The 22435-nt window shown below is 42.3% G+C and overlaps 1 protein-coding gene across 1 annotated transcript; it reads right to left on the reverse strand.

The window, feature by feature from the left end:
* Positions 1-19693: 19693 nt before the first annotated feature.
* Positions 19694-20095, reverse strand: LOC149205382 (uncharacterized). Its single transcript, XM_089397389.1, has one exon. The coding sequence runs from the start codon at positions 20093-20095 to the stop codon at positions 19694-19696; it is 402 nt and encodes a 133-aa protein (XP_089253515.1).
* Positions 20096-22435: the final 2340 nt, after the last annotated feature.

Consider the following 22435-nt stretch of genomic DNA (forward strand, 5'->3'; position numbering starts at 1 on the left):
GGACATGGTTCTTCCACAGGGAGAACAATGGGACGACAGAGGTACTTTTTATTTTCACAAGTTTTCTAGTTATGTATTTTTTGTATTTTTTATATATATCGTCTCAAAACTAATAGTAAATCTTTCAAAATGCAGATGTTGGTCCACAGCGTCCAGCCAACCTCCGGCCTTATGATAGACTACATCCAGCTGCACCGGTACCGGCCCCACAGGACGCGACAGCAGAAGTACTAGCTGAGTTGGAGCATGATCTAGAGCGTCTCACGGCAGATATACCTGAGACTACTATGGACGACATTCCTATCAGGCTTCAGCGCTTCGTAGTCGCGGTCCCTGGACCGTTTAGGAGATTTTTGCGTAAGGTAGCCCGCGCAGTGGTGTCGTACAGAGAGCACCACCAGTGATTGACTAGTCACTTTTGTAGTCACATGTGACATTTTTGACTTTTTGTACTATCATTTTGCCGATCATAAGGTGTTTTAAACCTATGATCGAAGACGATGTATATATTTTTTGACACACTTCTATCTATATATATCACTATTACCGGCTTATCTTGTTTAACATATGTGATGAAATGTTTTTAAATTTACTTGCATGATTATCGTAAATGTCTGTCCAACATTCGAGAAGCAATTGCATCTGCTAATGTATTCAAAGACCTTGGAATATGTTGATATTCAATGTAATCAAATTCACGTTCCAAGAGACGCACTCTCAAAAACAACCTTAATAACACAGGATTTCTAATGGCATAAACTCTATTAAGCTGTAATACAACAAGTTCAGAATCTAACCTCACTATCAAACGTCGAATTCCAAATGAAATAGATTCGGATAATAATTCAACCACTGCACTGTATTCTGCAATGTTATTCGTTGTTTGACCGAGGCTTACCCCATGCATAGAAACTAACTCGTCAGAGGGCGAATAGATAACCCAAGCTGCGGAAGAGATATTCCGTGTATTACGACAAGCACCATCAGCAAATCCAATGTATGTTTGGAGAGGCGTCGACATCTACAATATCAAGAGTAAAACCAAGATAAGCCAGAATAATGACGAAAAACCACACTCGCTAAGCTAAGCACACTGACTAAACTAACACACTTGCTAGCTAGAAAGGAAATCTAACCTATCTAAAAATTTCTCCATACCCATCATTTTAAGCATAATACCTCTTTAGGTAAAGTCCATTTCTGGGTTTACCCAAAGAGTCCCCATCAAAATCAACTAACTCATAAGCCCCTTTTGCTAGCTTTCGCTTTACAATGTAGGGCCCATGCCACATGGGAACGAATTTTCCGGCACCTAGCTTATCGTTAGCTTGATCATATAATAGTACTAGGTCTCCTTCCGAAAAACTTCGAGGGGTTACATTTTTATCGTACTGAGCTTTCATTCGTTTCGCGTGAGTCTCGATAGCTAAAGTAGCGTCACGTCGAGTCTCATCTAATTTAGCCAAGTATAATAACCGTTTCTCCTCTTCGGAAGTAGCTGGAAGTAATTCGACAGCCATTTGAAGTGATGGGATTTCGCATTCAATAGGTAACACAGCTTCTAAGCCATAAACTAGCTGGAAAGGGGTGAAACCTGTTGAATTTTTCACTGAAGTTCGATATGCCCATAGCGCCGAAAATAACATGTTATGCCAATTCGTTCGATGGATACCAATGATCCGTCGAATCATGATGACTAGAACTTTGTTGATTGACTCAACCAAACCGTTGGCTTGCGGATAATAAGGAGTAGAGCTATCGTGGCGCAAACCAAGCTGGCTTGTAAGCTCAGTCATCATGACGTTTCGAAAATGGCTCCCATGGTCAGTAATGATTGCTTGTGGGACACCAAACCTAGTTATGATATGATTGAATACGAAAACTGCAGCTGTCTTGCCGCTTGCGTCGAATGTAGGCATCGCCTCGGCCCATTTTGTAAAATAATCAACCGCGAGGATGATATACGCATGCCCCCCGGCCGAGTGAGGGTTACAAGTAATAAAGTCAATGCCCCATTTGGCGAATGGACCAGCGGCAATTATAGGGTGGAGAGGAGCAGGTGGAGCGCGCATCTTTCGATCAAACACTTGACAGTTGTGGCATGTTCTGACAGCAAGGATACAATCTTTAAACATAGACGGCCAGAAATAGCCAGCGCGCAACACCTTCTGAGCTGTGGCATACCCAGACATATGACCGCCACATGCTCCAGAGTGACAATCATTCAAAACTCTCTCAGCCTCTTCGTGAGTTAAACAACGTCGAAAAACTAAGTCTGCCCCCCGGCGATAAAGTGTATCTCCAATAATTCTGTATTGCTGGGATCGAAACCGAATTTTTCGACGGTCTTCCTTGGAAGCTTCAGGCCGAAAGGTTTGGGTTTGGAGATAGATGATTATATCCCCATACCACGGATCTAAAGTGCTAATAAGAAACAAAGATTCGTCCGCAATGGACTCCTCTGCCACAGTCTCTGTGTCAGCACTCGGGAAATCACACATCAATTCCGCAAAAACTAAAGATTTCTTAGACTTGGACTTCTCGAACTCCAAGTCGAACTCTTGCAGGATAACAATCCATTTAGAGTACTTGCCCCCTAGCAGTTGTTTTGTCAAAATATAAATCATAGGGTTGCAATCCGAAATAACTGTAGTCTTGCGGAGAAGAATGTAGTGACGAAAACGCTGGACAGCTTGAACGGCTGCCAGGGCCAATTTCTCCACATGCGAATATTTTAACTCAGTGGGATTTAAGGTTCTACTAAGATAATATATCACATGCTCTGCTTTGAATTCATCTTCTTGAACTAACACCATTCCAATGGTGGAATGCGAAGCTGCGAGGTATAAGAAGTAGTCCTGGTTGTAGTTGGGAGGATGCAATAACGGTGCATGGGTCAACGCGTGTTTCAGTGCATCAAAAGATTGTTGGGCAATCTCGTCCCAAAAGAATTGTGCGTTCTGTTTCAACAACCGTGTAAAACCTTTAGTGACCTCGGCGTAGTTTGGGATGAATCGGCGTAAAAAGTTCGCTTTCCCTTGCAAACTTTGGAGTTGGCGCAAACTCGAAGGAGGAGGCAATTTGATGATAGCCTCGACTTTCGAGGGATCGACGCGAATGCCGGCTTTTGAAACAACAAATCCCAGCAATCGACCTGTTTCTATACAGAAAACACACTTGTGGGGATTCAACCGAATTCGATAATGCCTACACCTCATAAAGATTGCTCGTAGGTGGACAAGGTGATCAGCTCGTTGTAAAGAATGAGCAGGCAAATCATCGAGATAGGGTTGCACAATGTGCTTGATGTCATGAAATGCATAAGACATCGCCCGTTGAAAAGTGGCCCCGGCATTCTTAAGTCCAAAAGGTAATTTGCAATAAGCAAATGTCCCCCATGGACAAATGAATGCCGTTTTTGGTTGATCGGCAGGTAGAATATTGATTTGATTATAGCCTGAGAAACCATCCATGAAGGAAAACATCTCACTTCCGGCACAATCATCAATAATTTGATCGATATAAGGCGTAGGATAGTTGTCTTTTGGACAAGCTCGATTGATATCCCTATAGTCGATACAGATTCTTATTGTTCCTTGTTTTTTATTGACGGGAACAATATTCGATACCCAATCCGTTAACGGGATCGGATAAATGAAACCTGCTTTCAACAGCTTTTCGACTTCTGCTTTAATCGCAGCCGCTTTTCGAGGGTGAATCTGACGCAACCGTTGCCGAATGGGTTTAGCATCCGGGTAGGTTTTGATTTCATGAACAACAATGGCAGGATCAATTCCCGGCATTTCCTCGTAAGACCAGGCAAACACGTCGCGGAATTCTTGGAATAGGGCCTTGTAAGTTTGGATTTCTTCTTCAGTACATGCGGCACCTATATGAATGTTCTCCTCGATTCCGGGCTTCACTGAAATATCAATGGGAATAGTACGAGAAATATTCCCTAAATTCAGCTCTGAATCAGAATGTTTCGTTGGATCCTGAGCGTCTTTGACATATTCAGCGGTAAAGATAGATGAAAAATCATTTTCAAATGCATCATCCTTAGGTAAAAACGAAGATCTGTGATGGAGATCTTCCCATGGTAGATCATCTACACTTAGGATTTCGCGAAGTTGTTCGTCAGATGACACTTCTTCGGGAAACGTTATCCGTTCTAAGGGTGAGGTGAAAAGTGACTCTTCACTGACCACATTCATTTGGTCGGTTGAATGAAAGTCGGTAAAAGACATAAGAGCTTCATAAGCAATCTCATACGGACTCAACGGCATAACATCACCGAGTGAGTCTAGCTCAGAGTCAGAGGGAACATACCAAGGATCATCATAAATAATGTTTTCTGACGTGATCATATGAATTGTTGCAAACGAAGGGTCTGCATTGAGTGGAGGGAGAGGAAAAGTTCCCAGTAAACCGGAATCCTTAACTAAACCTACACCAATGTCCCTATAAGGGATTGTCGTTTTACCAACATGCTGGATAGTTTCTGAAGAGGTTGGGTCGGATGAAAAGTATGTCAGCTGATCAATAGTCACGATCTTACCGTTATGTGGAAACTTAATGACTCTGAAGACCGATGAAACGACCGCTGTCATAGCATATGACCAACTTCGACCCAAAAGAAGGTTGTAGTCTAGAGGGGCATCAACCACTTCCACATCCAGACTAACGGTTTTACCTTCGACCCCTATAGGCAATTCTTGTAGAATACCAAACGGACGGAACCCACGGCCATCAAAGGCCTTAAGGATGGTGGGGGATTGGTTCAACGAAGGAGAACCAAGCGATCTCCAACATTGAATCGACATAATACACGTAGAAGCTCCCTCATCAATCACAGTCCGATGAATAGGCCTGTTTTTGACTATCACTGGAATTTGGAAAGCCATTTGATGGGGGAGACGCGGTGTACTACTTTCTAGATCAAAGATCATTAGGTTCGGGTCCTGAACATCGACAGCTCCGATAGCCGACAAAAGCAATTTTCGTTGCGCTGGACATGATTGCAGCACTTCGAGTGCCGACATTGCTGAAGGTGAAACAGCTAAGTCTTCAACAATGTTGTAATTCTGGGCTGCTCTCGCATGTGGATTGAAAGCAGACCTTCGAAGTACACCCTTGGCGGGCGGCTTAATCACTAAGTCTGGGTTAGGTTTTTCGATCTGTAGTGGATCGGAACCAGGAGCTGAGGTTGATGGGTTAGAGTGAGAAGATTCTGCTTCCTTACCATCAACAGGAGCCTTACTACCATAATCTTGCGATCGAGTCGCAATCCTGACATGAGACATCATCAAAATGGGTTCTTCACTGGCATTCGAAGAAGAACCTATCATCTTATTCTCCTGCTCTGGAAATGGATTTTTTAACACAGCAGGAGTGGGAGAACCTTTGACTATTTTCACTACCTCGGCCCGATGAGGGCAGTCTCTCGTAAAATGATCTTCTTCACAAATAAGACAAGGATATCGAGGTTTGCGTTTTTCGTCATTGGTTTCCGACTTTTCCGTTTTCTCCTTTGGAGCCTTGTCTGCTTTAGCCTTCTTCTTTCCTTTCTTCTTTCCACCGTTTTTTGATTTGGCCGTAGATGACTCTACAGCGTGAATGTCGGCGGTAAGTTCAGGAGGAGAAGACTCTCCTGTCGGAGAATCAGGCAAAGTGATAATTGGAGTATTGGAGGTCTTGGAAGACTTCTTCTTACTCTTCGTAGTCACGATACCGATCATACCATCAGCGGCATGAGATCCCGAAGGAGCAGCAGCGATTTGGTTTGACTTTGGAAGATCCGGAATTTTCTCGTGTAACGTACCCGACTGAGTGTAAACTAAGTCAAGGTATTGTGCCTGAGCAATGACTTGCTCCTCAGTAACTACTCCGGCCTTAGCTACATCTTCAGTAATTCTTGGTAATAATGATTTGACAAACCATTCAGCTAAGATTTGGTCCGGGATAAAAACTTTCACTAATCTTCTTCGACGTCTCCACTCATGGATGTGATCAGAAATGTACGTGGATGTCGATTGTTTTAGCGAAGTTAATAATTCTGTACCATTATCGTATCTGACTGGTAACTGAAAATGAGTTAAGAACGAGGTAGCTAACTGGCTAAAGTTGTAAAAAGAGGCCCGTGGTAACTCAATGTACCACTTGGCTGCGAGACCAATGAGTGTACGCTGGAAAAGACGTAAGCGGATGGAATCATCTGAGATGGAATTTGATGCACACCAGAGGTGGTAAGTCATCACGTGATTAGACGGATCCTCTCCAGACTTACCTTCGAACTTGGGTATATCGCTGGGCAACTTATTTGGCATTGGCGGCCAGAACTGAAGATATTGAATTGGATCGTTCGTTAGGCGCGTCAAGTCGGGTAAATCTAAAGTCGCAATAAACGGTAACTGCCGGTTAGGATCTCTAAAACTCTGAGTCACAATACCAGCCCCAGGAGGAGGATATCCAGGATAACTAGGAACAGGAGTCGCATTTGGGATATTATATCCTCCTGGAAAACCAGGATTAACCGGACCGTACTGGGGTTGCTGAGGTTGTTGATAAGTGTACCCAGGATACGGTTGATACTGGTAAACCGGTTGTTGGGCAGCTTGCCCAGGTTGATACTGTCCCTGGTACGGAGGTTGAACAAATTGAGGTTGAGTAGTAACAACCGTACTTGTACCAGGTTGGCCTGCAGGCATCTGGACTGTGGTTTGAACCGTGGGTCCAGACAACGGTACAGATGTCTGAGGAGTGGTTACAGGGACAGTAGAAACCGGAGCTGCCGATACTCCAGAAGTAAGCATGGTAGATGAAGCGGTAGTTGCTGCAGCCGTGTGAGGTGGAGTACCAGGTGCAATTGGCGGCTGAGTAACTACAGAAGTTACAGGGGTCTGAACACTTGACTGGACAGGTTGCGGTTGCTGGGGTGGACCAGGAACTGCAGGTTGTCCTGCTTGAGGTACCGACTGTATACTTGGTTGCGACATCTGTTGACCCTGTGACGGATCCCATGTTAACATTCCAGGGTATTGACTCGTAACAGGTTGAGGATACTGAGATCCATAGCCGTATTGAGGATAGGGTTGATAACTGTAAGGTGCAGTCCCATATGATTGCCCTTGAGGTGGTTGATAACCTTGAGGTAAATACGAATACTGGGGTTGACCTTGACCTTGAGGTTGGTATCCTTGAGGTTGATACCCTTGGGGTTGATACCCTTGGGGTTGCCATCCTTGAGGTTGCCATCCTTGAGGTTGATATTGATACTGAGGTTGACTTTGGGGTACATATTGAGGCTGGGGTTGATACCCTTGGGGTTGATACCCTTGAGGTTGCCCCCCAGTCACAAATGAAGTACCTTGAGGTTGCCCCCCAGGCATTAACGAAGGTTGCCCCCCAGGCGGTAATTGGCCACCTTGAGGTTGGTTAATGGGAGTTGAACCTGACATCATATAAATGTCACCTATACTCAATGGTACATTACCACTGTTTCCAACTAATAACCCATGATCAATGGGTTGAGGAGATGCTCCCGCAAAGGTACCAGAAAGTGATTGATACCCAGTAGGAACAGAAGGACCGCCATGTAAAAATGATTCAGGACTTTGTGAAAACACAGATGACTGACCAGACATATTTACAGGAGAATGAATTCCTCTAGGTGGAACCGGAGTACGAGGTGTAGAAAAACCTACTGAGTTGTCTAAAAAATTGGTTAATGCAAGGTACCAAGATTCACTTCTAGGAGGACTGTAAAAGATGGATTCACGCTCCCTTAGATCAAGGGTAATTAGATCTTCAGAATCAGAAACGCCTATTTCTTCCTCTGGAACAAGTTCTTCTATAGCAATTAATCCAACAGGAAGATTTTCGGTGATAATTCTTTCTATTCTTGGTGAATCAGGAACACTAGGAGTTGGAGTAACAGGTTCGGAAATTTCAGGTTCTTCGCCTGTTTCACTGGCAGATGAAAAACTACCAGCAAGCTCGGAAACTGTAACAGCTTCGGGATTGTAACCTGTTTCTAAACTTTGGTAATCTGGATGGACTACCAAGGAAGATTCTCCTTCTTCAGGTGATCCTACTCTACTGCCACTAGGAGGAGTTACAAGGACCTTTAACCCTTCTAAATGACCCGGAATGTCTTCAGGAGATTCACCCCGCGATTTACGGAGTTTTCTTAACAAATCTATTCCGGTAACAATCTCAGGAGACTTGCCCCGAAGTCTACGGGACTGTCTCGGTAATTCCGCCACAATTAAAGATTTTAACTACAACACACGAAAACAAAGTAAAAATTTCAAATCAAACCACCTAAAGTCTTCTAAAGAAGCAAACAAATTTGAAGCACACGCCTAAATAATCTAGAGCGTCAAACCACACACAAACAGTAGTCTTCCGGACCAAAAGCGCTAGTTGGTGATTAGGCCCAACCTCGCAGGATTCAGTACAGAAATGGTGGGTGGAACAGTTACCCCGGCAACCTGCTTAATGAATAGACTGGACCAAGTTCCTCCACTTTAACCGTCTCGAAGTGAAGCGAACCCCCCAGAAAATCCAAGTGAGTATAACCGACGTCTGCTCCAGGTACAGTGGGACCTTCCCTCCACCGTCACCTTGGGTAGAATCCTAGATATTATGGCCACTAAGGTTACCAATCACAACAATTACACCTGGGGGAACAGTCTAAACTCCGACAGCACGCAAGGGCAGAGTAGCAAGCTCCAATCCCCTTACCGGCTCCTTGACAACAATCCAAGGTTTACCGATAAGTGACCCCTGGCTCCTCGACAATGGTTAATCCGAGGTTTACCGTTTGTAATACGTACTGCCTGGCGTCGTTCCCAACGAGGGAGGAATGATCCCCTCACTGGTTCGGACACGAGCTCGTGCTTCTCCTTTAAGAGGAGCTTTCCCAGAATGTAACTGAAACAATTGGATTTGTTCTACTCAAGATAGACTATCTGTTTGGTTTTGTAGTCTTGGAGAGTTAAGTACTCACCTACTCCAAGACCCTAGCCTAAGCTATGTTGGTGCTTCAGAGCCCTAGAAAAATAAAGATTACTAGATTGATTTTAATTTAAGCGTTACTTTTAAGGTTGTTTCTTAAGTCAAAAGGTGATGGAAGTGAAACTAGTGGTGTGTTGACTCGACTCGAAACCACTACAAAATGCACCTAGAATGATTTATCCACTACTTTACTTTTTCGATGAATTGCTTAACTAAAAAGTTGAGAGAATGCAATCTTTATAAAAGCAACTTCTTAATTGAAGACAATCAAAGAAACAATTCGTTTGTCTTTTCCAAGCATAAAAACATAACCTCTCTTTACATGCACGAAAAAAACTCTTTTCTTCTTTCGAAAACAAAAAGCTACTTGAAACAAGACTTTTTAAGAAGATGTTTTTGTATTTTTCTTTTAATAAAACAAATAAATCTAATATAACCAAAAATCAATCTTAACAACTCTTAAAATCTATGAAAATGCACTCATAAGCAAACTAAAGGCAAATTTATTCTAAGCAATCTTAACGAGGCCAAAACTAACAATGATTATTTCTAAGGTGTTTTACTTGATCACAATCAAATCAAGGACTAGCTTATTGCAGAATCAAAAACTAGCCAAAACAAAACTCTAATCTTTTTGTTCTTTTTGTAAAATGGAAATCAATACTTTATAAACAAGTAATTCGAAATTTGACCCAAAACAACTCAAATGGCAAGTTGCTCACAAAAGGAGACTTTACGACAGGCCCGACTTCTAAGAAGGTTGACTAACCAGAGAGATCTAAGGCTGGACAACTTTCTACTATCAAAGTCACTACAAAGCCTTTCCAAAAATCAAACCCTAGGTCTAAACTTCGTTGAAAACCACTAAAACACTCAAAGCTCACAAAACTAGTTCAGGTGAAAATTCTTGACAGGGTACTAAAGGATCTGGGCAGAAAACACTAAGGAAAAACAAAATCTAAAAGCAATTTAAAGGAAAAATGGAATTTTCTTAAAGTTTACAGGAAGACGCAGGCAACCCGTTGTCACAGGTGCGGCCCCGCTCTGTGCAGACGGCAACAGCGCGTCCAAAGACGCACTGTGCAGTAATAAGAGGGTGCACTATTTAAGGTTTAGCACAATCTGGTGTCAGCGGCAAGTATCCAGCATCAAGAATAAGCTTTCTACATGGTGCTTAACTAATCCAAAGAAAATCCAATCATCCAAATAGACCTCCAAGAACTTGTGGATGTATTCTTTGAACGTGGCCACAACGATGCGCGAAAATATAGTTGGCTCATTCTTCAGTTCAAATGGCATAACGATGTATTGAAAGCAACCCCATTCTGTTGTGAAGGTCATTTTGCTCCTATCTTCCGGCATGATCTTGATCTGATGGTACCCTGAGAACCAATCCATGAATGAGAATGCTTCCTGACCGCCAACATTTTCCAGTACTTCATCTGTGAATGGTGTCGAGAATGGATCATGTACATAGGCGTCGTTCAACTTCCTAAGGTCCACGCATATTCTTATTTTGCCCTTCTATTTTTTCTCCTATACTACCATAGGACTCACCTAGTCGGATTCTTCTAGTGGTTCAACAATTTCGGCAACGGAACCATTTGTTGGCATGTATGGGCCTGACCCAGGTTCAGAGGTGATTTAGCCAAACAAATCCCAGTACTACTGGCCCTTTCGGCAACAGTCCGCAGAGCGCAAAATGAGGTCTCACTCGAAGTAGTATGGGAGGGTGCTAGAACCAGGTTTCTGCACCCTAGGGATGTCTGATGAGCTTTTGTCGGTCCGCGGGTTGACCCTGCGCACATGTCACTACGCGCACCTATTAGTCCTTTGCAACTTGTGAGGCTGCCTTCTCGGAACCCTACCCAGGGCGCGATCCGTATTATACTCAAATTCATTTCTATTTAATCTATTATTACTCAATTACTTAAATGACCGATGTAATATTAATGATAATTAATAGTATATCCAGTAATCATATAAGTGCACGTGATAAACAAAACAACATAAATGTAAAGAATGAAATACACAGCCAAATGCACAAAAACTAGAATTAAGTTCTCTTTATTATTCTTTGTTCAAGATTACAGACTCGACCCCACCCTACGCATTCAGCTGCAAGGGTCCATACACTCAGCTATGGACTCTACTAGGACTCTACTCACTCAGCTGCAAAGCCTCTTCCTACTACTATGACCCAATAAACTTAGACTCTTACTCTACGCTCGAACCATTCATATTCATCTCTCTTCTTCCTTCTTCCTAAAACTTAGAGCCTCGCTCTATTTATACAATCCCATGGTCCACGGACCATGGGTAGGCCGACATGACTCTACATCAGATTACAATACTTTAGGGTAGACAACCCTATGACTCAACCTATATTTTGCGCTTCACACCCACAATCCACGGAGTCTTATAATACATTTGACCAAAACATGGGCTTTGATCCCCCAAAACATGTTGTGGGGGGATTCCATGCCCAACATGAGGTCCCTAAATCACCCAAAGCACCACGACCTAAAAAGGATAAGCAGGCCATGATCCTAATGTGCGTCTCACCACGAAACCCACAGAGGACCAAGCTCACATTTTAGGAAAAGGGGAAGTCCATTAATCTGGAGGTCGACGAGGAGGACTATGAAGAAATCCTGGTGGAGGAGGAGGATGTAGAGGTGGAAGTTGAAACCTAGGCTACAGACCCTATTACCAAGCTACCAGAATACATTCCTCCGAGCAAGGGCAAAGCCAAAGTGCCAAAGGACATAGATGAGAGTAAGAGATCTCTACAGACTTCGTTGCTCCCAGACGATATTGTTTTTGAGGGACCACACTTGGGTTGAGTTCCTATCTTGAAGTTTGAAGATTGGGACCTCACAAACCACGAGAAATTCCTGCATTTAGCGACTGTGAAGCTAATGTGCCAGAGGATTGATGAGACTGCTAGAACAATTCAATTGGAGCCACGGACATGGCTCAGAGGTGTAGAGAAAGTCAGGTTACTTAACCTGCTCTAGGTGCCACATTACCACCACATCGTAGTGACCATCTCCATCATCGGGCAACTGCTCTTCTTGGTGCATGATGGGTGTTTGTGGATGGAGGAGCCCATTCCCATCACAGACCATTTGATTCATCAAATTACACGGCTTCCTTACTCAGGAGAGGATCCAACTAATATTTTCGAAGGAAAAGGTGGGGCTTTGGCCCTTGCAGAAGCAATGAAGAAGAGGTTCAAGTTGGAGAAGAAGAAGTTAGGATATGCCATCTCTAGCATTAACAACCCCGCAATCAATGTCACAACACAAATCCTAGTAGGAAAGGTGATGCGGAAGTGCCATGCAGATGAGTTGCTCGCACCAGTGGTTGCACTAACAGCCCAATGTGCGGATGGAGTCCAATTCAACTGGGTGAACTATTTATGCGGCAAGTTCCTTGCAAACTATCGTGAGGCATAGGAGCAGGGCCAAACGTTTCATTACACGTGGCTCCTATTATTGATAGCATTGGTGGCATGGGAGCTGCACGAAGACATCCAATTCCCTTTAGTCATGTCGGACCTTCCAGAGGCAACGAAGTAAGCTTCGCTATGGGCGACTGTCACACGGAATCTGTCAAGGGTGCGGACACGACTGACCTTCCTAGAAGTCTAAGACATTCTAATGACAAACAAGACAAAATGGAGTGATCTTTCTCTAAATACACCTTTTACAACATGAAAACTACAAGTGTTTAGGCTTACCTTATTCCAAAACGCTGTTGTTGAAGTCCGTTCTTGACGATCCGGATGAGCTCCTCCTTCAAGTCAATTCCTGCAACCACAAACAATCAAACAATTACCAAGCACTTGCATTTCATATAATAAAACATATATTCAACATGCAGACCAAGGAACACATGAAATAACTCATTAACACAAGCTATTGAGAAAAATAAACCAGTTTGTATTAATAACGAAACAAAGAAACTCTTACAACCTGGCCTTGGTGTTGTGCAAGTTCCTCCCAGGGTCCATCAAGGGTTTTCCTCTACTTTGACAAAGCTCACCCTCTCCCAAGTAGAATCAAGTGAAGACAATCTCTCCTCACAAAGGCTCTAATGGAAGACCTAAATCCTGCAGCATTTACCCAAAGAAAATGTATAGCTCCAACCTCTTCTCCTTCTGGCTCAATGCCTTTATTTATAGTGCTGTAAAGAGGTTATTCAGGTCCACTATCAATGGGATCATCCCCCTCTTTGGGTGGGATAGCTCCCTTATTGATGGGATAAGTTCCCCCTTAATAGAGATACATGAACCAACTGGAGGTGCATCCATTTCATCAAACCGACCTCTAGAATGTTCTAGAAGTAACCACAAGTAACTTTTTCAAGATAAAACTCGCGCATTTTGCCTTTTACAGAGGGACGCACCTGTCCCTTAACATACAGAGCGTCCATGGACGCAGATTTTGTGAACATGATCAGCGTCCCCGCAGGTAAGGCTTGAGAGAACCTGCGACCCCAGAGATAAACATAGTTTTTACAAGACTTTCTCTCTTCTTTGAGTTTGAGATGGATAACAGAGGCATAAGACTTGCCTAAGAGGGTAGCATGACTGTTGATTTGAGCCATACTAACTGTAAGTAGTCAAGGTGACATTTTTTAGTGTAACAGCGACCAAGGATGCACAGCAGATAAGATAAAGCAAGATTTTTTGGGTATTAATGGAGATGAATATCCAGATGGGGATAAATCGCAAGCCGCGATTGTCGCCCACAGTATACATTAGTCTACAGAGCTTTGTAGAGTTCAAAGTGGATTTCCACCATGTTTTAATGGGACCGACAAGCCTAGGGTCAGCAATCTGAAAGGGGTAGGATTGAACATGGACGCGCTCCCTCGAGAGACGCTCTACCTCTTGCAAGATGGAGTCACCGTGGAACTCAGGACCCAGGAGAGTTGCGCTCTACATGTCATGAGCAAGCAATGCATCAACATTAACTAGTTGGGTCTGCAACACAATGAGGCAGTAGAGCCAAACAGGCAGATAATCTAGGTTGTGGAGGAAGCCTACCTGATTGCCTCAGAGTTGGACATCCAGGCAAAAGAACTGGTGGAGGCACGCATCCGCAAATTATCCATAGGGGTGCCCGATGCTCGAGTAGAGATGGCTAGGGTTTAACTGAAGTTGAACCTGCAGATCATATAATTGCAGTTGAAGGCTCAACTTTTAACTCCTTCGAAGATCAGGGAACATCATACCACCGCTCTTACAGCAGCAAAAATGGCGGTTGACAATGCAGTGGCAGACTACATGCAGTTGTTTGAATAGCCATTCAAGGTCCTTACCACCCTGCAGGAGGACTCGAATATAGAGAGCCTAGAGATAGAGGCGCATGAGCTGCAACAGAGGTATGATGACGTAAAAGGGACCGTGTAGATGGTTTCCCTTACACAGAGGCTTGCACAGATGCAGGAGGCAAAGGCACTCAAGGAACAGGTGGATGTCGCTCAGCACAAAGAATCGGTATTAAAAGCATGCCTACAACAATGGATTGATGAGGCTTACATGATCACAACCTCCATTGAAGGGAAGCTCATGAAATTGCAGGCAGCTCAGCAGAATATTTAGAGGAGCAATTTAGTAGAAATCACTGAACAACACGTGAGAGAAGTCTAGCAGGTGGTCGCTCAATGCGTTGTTGACCTTGTGGTGATCCATACAGAGCTAGGAGGTATTCGTGCTAAGATATCCACACCTACAGAGTGACTCGATGACGAGTCATGATGTTTGTGTTGGGGACCTGTTGGGAGCGGGATCCCCCAAGGGAAGTTTTGGTGCTTAAAGCCCATATTTTGGTCCAATTTTTGTAATCCTAATGTAAAGAATCCACATTTTGTGGTCGTAGAGCACGTATATGTTAAAGATTCATAGGGTTGTCTACCCTTATTTTGATAATGTAATGTCAATCGTATAATATCTACCCATGGTCCACGGACCATGGGATTGTATAAATAGAGCTATGATCTAAGTAGATAGAAAAATAAATTACGGAATAAATCAATGCTGGAATGATGTATGAGAGATAGCTCTGAACTAGAAGCCTAAGTTTTGGGTCATATCATAGGTAGAGGCTCTACAGCTGAGTGCGCAGAGGCCTAGAAGTCTGCAGCTGAGTGTGCGGACCCCATCAGCTGAGTGCGCAGTGTGAGTCGAGTCTATAATCATCTTGAATTATCAATAAAGAGAAGTATTCTATAATTTCAGCGCCTTTATTTCCTGTTTATGCATCTATCATATTGGGTACAAATTTTACTTCTAATGCTTATATGACGCGTGAATGTGTATAATTTTATTAGTTAAGTTAATGCAAGTAAGAACATTTGTTTACACAAAGCTAACTAAGATATGTTAATAAGATAAGTAAGATACTTAGCATAGTTTGGGAAATATCACAGTTCGCTACCCTAGCAATGTGAAAGCATATTAGCCCCTGGTTAGGGCTACGAGAAAGCCGATTGTAACATTTCGCGGAGGTAGTGAATGGTAGAGCAGAAGGATAAGAAACCTGTGAGAAGGTAGCTATAGTTGGAATAAACTGACATCACATCCATCTCAAGGGTGTGGAAACCTAGTTCCAGCATCCCCCCATACTGATTCAGGTGAGACTTCATTCCACGCTCCATGGGCTGATGCCGAAAGGGCTACTAGTGTAGGGATTTGTTTGGCTAACTAACACTGAACCTGGGTTAGGCCCCCACAAGACAACTGTTCATATAGCTACTTTTCCTTGTCCATCCTCCCTTTCTTCTTAAGCTCTGTAGAGTTCTTCCTCGATGACTACCTCACCGGTATAGGTTATGGTTTCTTCTACTTCTCCTTAGTAAAAGATTGCTTCGACCTAGGTGACCATGATGTTGTAGGAACAAATGGAATAACTATCATTGATGCAACTTCAAGGGCTCCCGCTTAAGAGGCAGCGACTTCAGAACTTACAGGCTTAGACATGTGTTCAAGGATAATATTCTGGTTCCACTTGGGTAATCTCAAAAATTCCAGGATTGAAACTAAATCCTCCCAAGTCTGTTGATTCATAGAGGAAAAAAAAAAGAGGTCTCATACGCAATATTTAGAAGGCAAAGTGTTCTACAGCAGACCAACACGTCATATTTACAGGCAATTTCAAATTCAAATCCGACCGTTCCCTCCATTTTTTGATCATAAATGCATATTTGGGGGCAGATCTCCAAATAATTTTTCCATAAATGTCACCTACCCGCTCCTCATAATGGGATTTTTTCTATCCAATCATGAACAGTGAATTCAACAACAACTTTTAGACCCATCTATGTGGCGCCATCCTCCATGGCGCAACCCTCTTAGTGCACCTCCTCCTGGCACGCTGCTTTATTTCTTTGCTCAACCCCCTGACTGTGTTTTCCTCTTATTTGGGAAGTGTATTTTATAGTCCCGCCCTCTCTTACAGCTACCTGGAATGCTAAGACCGTCCTTCTACCATGTAGTCATTGCGCAAGGGCAGGATCCCTGCATACAACTTCAACTGAATTCTATTCACTCTTTCGGGAACAATTTGCCATTTAGCTTCACGATTTGAAATCTACCACCATCTGTGACTTCCTTAACAACATACAGACCTAACCAATGTATTTGGAATTTACTCAGAAACTTTATGAAATTAATATGATAAAGGAGAACCAAATCGTTCACCTTAAAAGTGCACAAATTAATATGCCTATCATGCGAGACCTTCTCATGTTCCTTTTGCACTTGCTGGCGAAATCCTACAAGGAACTGGTCTTCTTCAAACTCCATCAACTGTGCGATCCATTCCTCAAAGGTCTCACAATCTTCCATCTCTGTCAAAGCTGCAATCCACATACTTGGCACAATATATTCTGTCGTCATGACTACTTCTATCTAATCGACCAGTCTGAATGGGGTTTTCCCCGTTAGCTTCTTACATGTAATTCTAAAGGCACACAAGATTGTTGGTATTCACACATCCCAATCATTCCTCTTTGCGTTACAAACCTTTGTCAATGAATTCTCCAGAATCTTATTGAATGCTTCCACTATACCATTGCCTTGGGGATGATAGGGCATACTCTTTTGATGGTACACCTAGAATTCTTCGAGCATCATGTTGATTGCTTCATTCAAGAAATGTGTACTCCTATCACTCATTAATAACTTAGGTCACCCAAACCATGTTAAGACGTATTCAAATAGGAACTTCGCAGCGGTAGCAGTAGTACAATATTTCACTGGTTACGCTTCTACCCATCTGGTTAAGTATTATGTCACAGTAATGATGTATCGTGCACCTGTCTTCCTTCCTTGTGGTTGTATCAGACCTACAAATTCAATTGCCCATTTTTCAAATACTTGTAATGAAACCTAAGGGTTTAAGGGCAGTTCATCTCTTCATGAAGGCTTTCCAATTCTTTCATAAGCATCACATTCTTTACAAAATGCCTTAGAATCTTTATGCATTGTTGACCACCATAACCATGTGTACCAAATCGTCTGCACGGTCACTCTACCTGCATATTGTCCTCCCACCACTCCTCCATGGGATTCGATGAGGATACTAGCATGCTCAAACTCCAGATCACATCGATGCAATATTTGATCTGTTCCCGTCTTATACAAGTGATAGAAAAATTAGCAACGTGGACCACCAGTTCCTTCTTCTATTGAATAGAATACCCTTGCGGAGTTGTACCAATAGTTAGGAACTGAATAATGTCTACAAAATGATCATCCATAGCACGCACAACAAAGAGATGTGCATGTGACAATCCTTCTTCCAAATTGGTTGGATCTTCTCTTGTCTCAATCTTGGATGGATGATCTAGTCCTGCATTCAACCATTTGGGCTTCACAATCACTTCAAAATAATATTCCTAAAACAACAACAACCACCTACATATATTCCCCCCCAAAATAGGCTTGGTGATCAGGTACTTGAGAGAAGATTGATCTGTGTACATTTTAAAATGTGTGCCCAACAAATAATGTCAAAAATTTTGTAGCGCGTAGACCATCGCCAACCCTTCGTACTCTGTAATAGAATAGTTCTTTTCGGCTTTTGATAGTTTCCTACTTGCAAATGTTATTGGATGATCAATATCACCTTTGTTAGGCTAGGTTAATACCACACCTAGCGCGATACATGGTGCATCTACATGCACATGGATCTCTTTCTTCCAATACGGAAATACTAAGATGGGTGAAGTCACCATCTTGTCCTTTAACACATCAAGACTTTGTTGACACTCTACATCCCAACAAAAAGTTGCATCTCATGACTTCTTGACAAGTCAAAAATCATTTTTCATTCTATCTACAAGCTCCTTCCCCTTTCTTTTTCCTCCAGACTCCTTGGATGGATTTTCCCCTTTATAGGGTAATTTTGTAATTGGATGGATTAACATATTGGTTATGGGGATGGGTTCGCCTAACCAAAAACAAACATCTTGAACCAGCGTGAGAAATTGGCACACACAAAGAGTATTCGTAATAGACCTGTGAAAGTGTGGCACACACAGCATATGTAGAAATCTGGCCTACTCGAACCCTTTTAGCCATTTCATTGGCTCAGCTTTGTGACCCCAGTCTCTTCATAGTAAATGTTTGTCATGTACTTATTTTTTACCAAATCTGGAAATTTCTTGTGATCGGCAAGATCCCAATCCTCTAGTTTTAACACAGGGATACACACTAATATTGCACCTTCAAATACCACTTCTTCCAATAGTAGAAACGTAGAGATCATGAACTTGCCTGAATCTGGAGCCTTCAGTACCTTCGCTTTCCCTTTTCATCGAGGGATATACATTGGGAGCCTAGTGATAGGCTCGCCCTCATGAGCATCTAATTCCTCAAATCCATTGCAAAGTTCTTCTGTATCAAATCCATGGGTTCATATGACTACTTTTCATTGTCCATCCTCCATTACTGTTGAAGCTCCGTGGAGTTCTTCCTCAGTGATTGCCTCACAAATACAAGTTGTGGTTTCTTCTACTTCTCCTTAGCAGAAGATTGCTTTGACCTAAGTGACCATGGTGTTGTAGGCATAGATGGTGTAGCTGTCATTGATGGAACTTCAGGGGTTTCCAATTGAGAGGCAACGACTTCAGAACTTACTGGCTCACACATCTGTTCAAGGATAATATTCTGGTTCCACTCGGGTAATCTTGCAAATTCCGGTCTTGAAACTAAATCCTCCCAAGTCTGTTGATTCATAGATAAAAAAATAGGGCTCATATGCAATATTCAGAAGGTAAAATTTTCTACAGCCGACTAACATATAAGATTTATAGGCAATTTTGAATTCAAATCTGACCATTCCCTCCATTTTTATCATAAATGCATCTTTTGGGGTATATCTCCAAAGAATTTTGCCATAAATGTTGCCTACCCACTCCTGATAATGGAAATTTCGCTATCCAATCATGAACAATGACTTCAATGACTACTTTTGGACCCATCTGCGTGGTACCATCCTCCATGGTGCAAACCCTCCTAGCGCACCTCCTCCTAGCGCATTGCTTTCTCTCCTCCTGCAACCCCCTGACTGCATTTTCCTCTTCTTCAAGAAGTGTATTTTATAGTCCCTTTCTCCCTTGTAGTTTCCTGGAGTGTTAAGACTGTGTTGCTACCATGTAGTCATTGCGTAGGGGTAGGATCCCTTGTGTACAACTTCAACTGACTTCTATTTAACCTTTCGGGGAAAAATTCACCATTTAGCTTCACGATTTGAACTGTGCCACGATCTGTGATTTCCTTGACAACATACGGACCTAACCAGTGTATTTGGAATTTACCCGAAAACTTTGTGAACTTACTATCATAGAGAAGAACAAAATCATTCACCTTAAAAGTGCACAGCTTAATATGTGTATCATGCGAGACCTTCTCATGTTCCTTTTGCACTTGTTGGTGAAATCTTGCAAGGAACCGATCTTCTTCCAATTCCATCAATTGTGTGAGCCATTCCTCCAAGGTCTCATGATACACCATCTCTGTCAAAGCCACAATCTGCATACTTGACACAATATATTCCATCATCGTGACTGCTTCTATCCTATAGACCAGTCTAAATGGGGTTTGTCATGTTAGCTTCATACATGTCATTCTATAGGCGCATAGGATTGCTGGTATGCACACATCCCAATCGTTCCTCTTCGTGTTACAAACCTTTGCCAACACATTCTCTAGAATATTAGTGAATTCTTATGCCCATCTCGTTAAGTACTTTGTTACAGTAATGATGTACCCCGCACCTGTCTTCATACCTAGTGGTTGTATCATACCTACAAATTCAATTGCCCATTATTCAAATACTTGTAATGAACCCTGAGGGTTTAAGGGAAATTCATCTCTTCACAAAGGCTTTCCCATCCTTTGATAAGCATAACATGTTTTACAAAATGCTTACAATCTTTATGCATTGTTGACCACCATAACCATGCACGCAGAATCTTTTGCATGGTCGCTCTACCTGCATAGTGTCCTCTTGCCACTCCTCCATGGGCTTCAATGAGGATACTAGCACGCTCAAACTCCAAATCATATCTGCACAATATTTCATCTATTCCCATCTTATACAAGTGTCCTTATATCATATAAAAATCAGTAGCGTGGACCACCAGTTCCTTCTTCTGTTGAGTAGAATACCCTTCCGGAGTTGTACCAGTAGTTAGGAACTGAATAATGTCTGCAAAATGATCATCCACAACATGCACAAAAAAGATATGTGCATCTAACAATCCTTCTTCCAGATTTGTTGGCTCTTCTCCTGTCTCAATCCTCAATGGATGATCTGATGCTGCATTCAACTTTCTAGGCTTCACAACCACTTCAAAATCATATTCCTGAAACAACAACAACCACCTGCAAATATTCCCCCCAGCACAGGCTTGTTGATTAGGTACGTGAGAGCAAAGTGATCTATGTACATTTTCAAATGTGAGCCCAACAAGTAATGTCAAAACTTTTGGAGTGAGTAGACCATCATCAACCCTTCGCGCTCTGTAGCAGAATAGTTCTTTTCGGCTTTTGATAATTTCTTAATTGCAAATTCTATTGGATGATCAATATCACCTTCGTCGGGCTAGGTCAATACCACATCGAGCGCAATACATGAGGCATCTACATGCACTTGGAACTCTTTCTTCCAATACAGAAATACTAAGATGGGTGCAGTCACCATCTTATCCTTTAACACATCAAGATTCTATTGACACTCTGCATCCCAACAAAAAGTCACATCTCATGACATCTTGATGAGTCCAAGCTCATTTTTCATTCTATCTGCAAGATCCTTCTCCTTTTTTCTTCCTCCAAACTCCTTGGATGGATCTGGCCCTTTATAGGGAAATTTTGTAATTCGATGGATCAACATATCAATTATGGGGATGGGTTCGCCTAACCACAAACACCCATCCTAAACTAGTGCGAGAAATTGGTGCACAAAGACAGTATTCGTAATAGACCTATGAAAGTGTGGCATCCATAGCATATGTAGCAATCCAGCCCGCTCGATCCCTTTTAGCCATTTCATTGGCTCCAATTTTGTGAGCCCAGTATCTTCATAGTAAATATTGGTCATGTACTTAATAGTTACGAAATCTAGAAATTTCTCGTGATCGGTGAAATCCCAATCCTCTAGTTTTAACATAGGGATACACGCTAACAGCACACCTTCAAATACCACTTCTTCCAGTAGTAGCAGTGTAGAGATCATGAAATTGCCCGAATTTGGTGCCTTGGGTACCTTCATTTCCCTTTTCACAGAGGGATATATGTCGGGAGCCTAGTGATAGGCTCGCCCTCATGAGAATCTAATTCTTTAGCTCCATCACGAATTTCTTCTGCATCTAAATCCATGGGTTCTATTATCACTCAGTATTTTCTCAAGGTTAAAGAAAGAAATCACCAAGGTAACTACAAACTACTTTTGGAGATCAAGACCTAGCCTTCCTAATGCTCAAAGAGGGCTCTCTGTTTTTAATTTAACTTTGTTTTAGTTATGTGATTTTAGGCTAGTTATGAATTTTCAAGAGGTTTTTGATTTGTATTTGAGATTGGGTGGTGGGATCTACTTAGATGAATGGATAAAATGATGTCTTTTAGACCATTGAGCTATGGAGTCAAAAAATAGGGAAGCAAAACTGGATTAACTCACTAAAGGGAAATTTCAAAGGGTAAGATAGCAAAGTGTTTTTTAGATCTTTGAGACAAAGGGGTGAAATGGTTTCATTCCAGGTGAGAGATAAGTTAAGGGTTCTCAGACCCAGATAATGAATGAGGAAGGAAAGGGTAATCAAGATCAAAGGTCAATTAAGAATCCTTTAACCTGGATATTCATGAAATCAATCTAAACCAAAGAGCAATTAAGAATATTTT

Source organism: Pinus tabuliformis, chromosome 1_2, assembly GCF_031772625.1.
Source record: "Pinus tabuliformis cultivar Carrire ecotype Pingquan chromosome 1_2, CPIR1, whole genome shotgun sequence".
In the NCBI taxonomy this organism is placed as follows: domain Eukaryota; kingdom Viridiplantae; phylum Streptophyta; class Pinopsida; order Pinales; family Pinaceae; genus Pinus; species Pinus tabuliformis.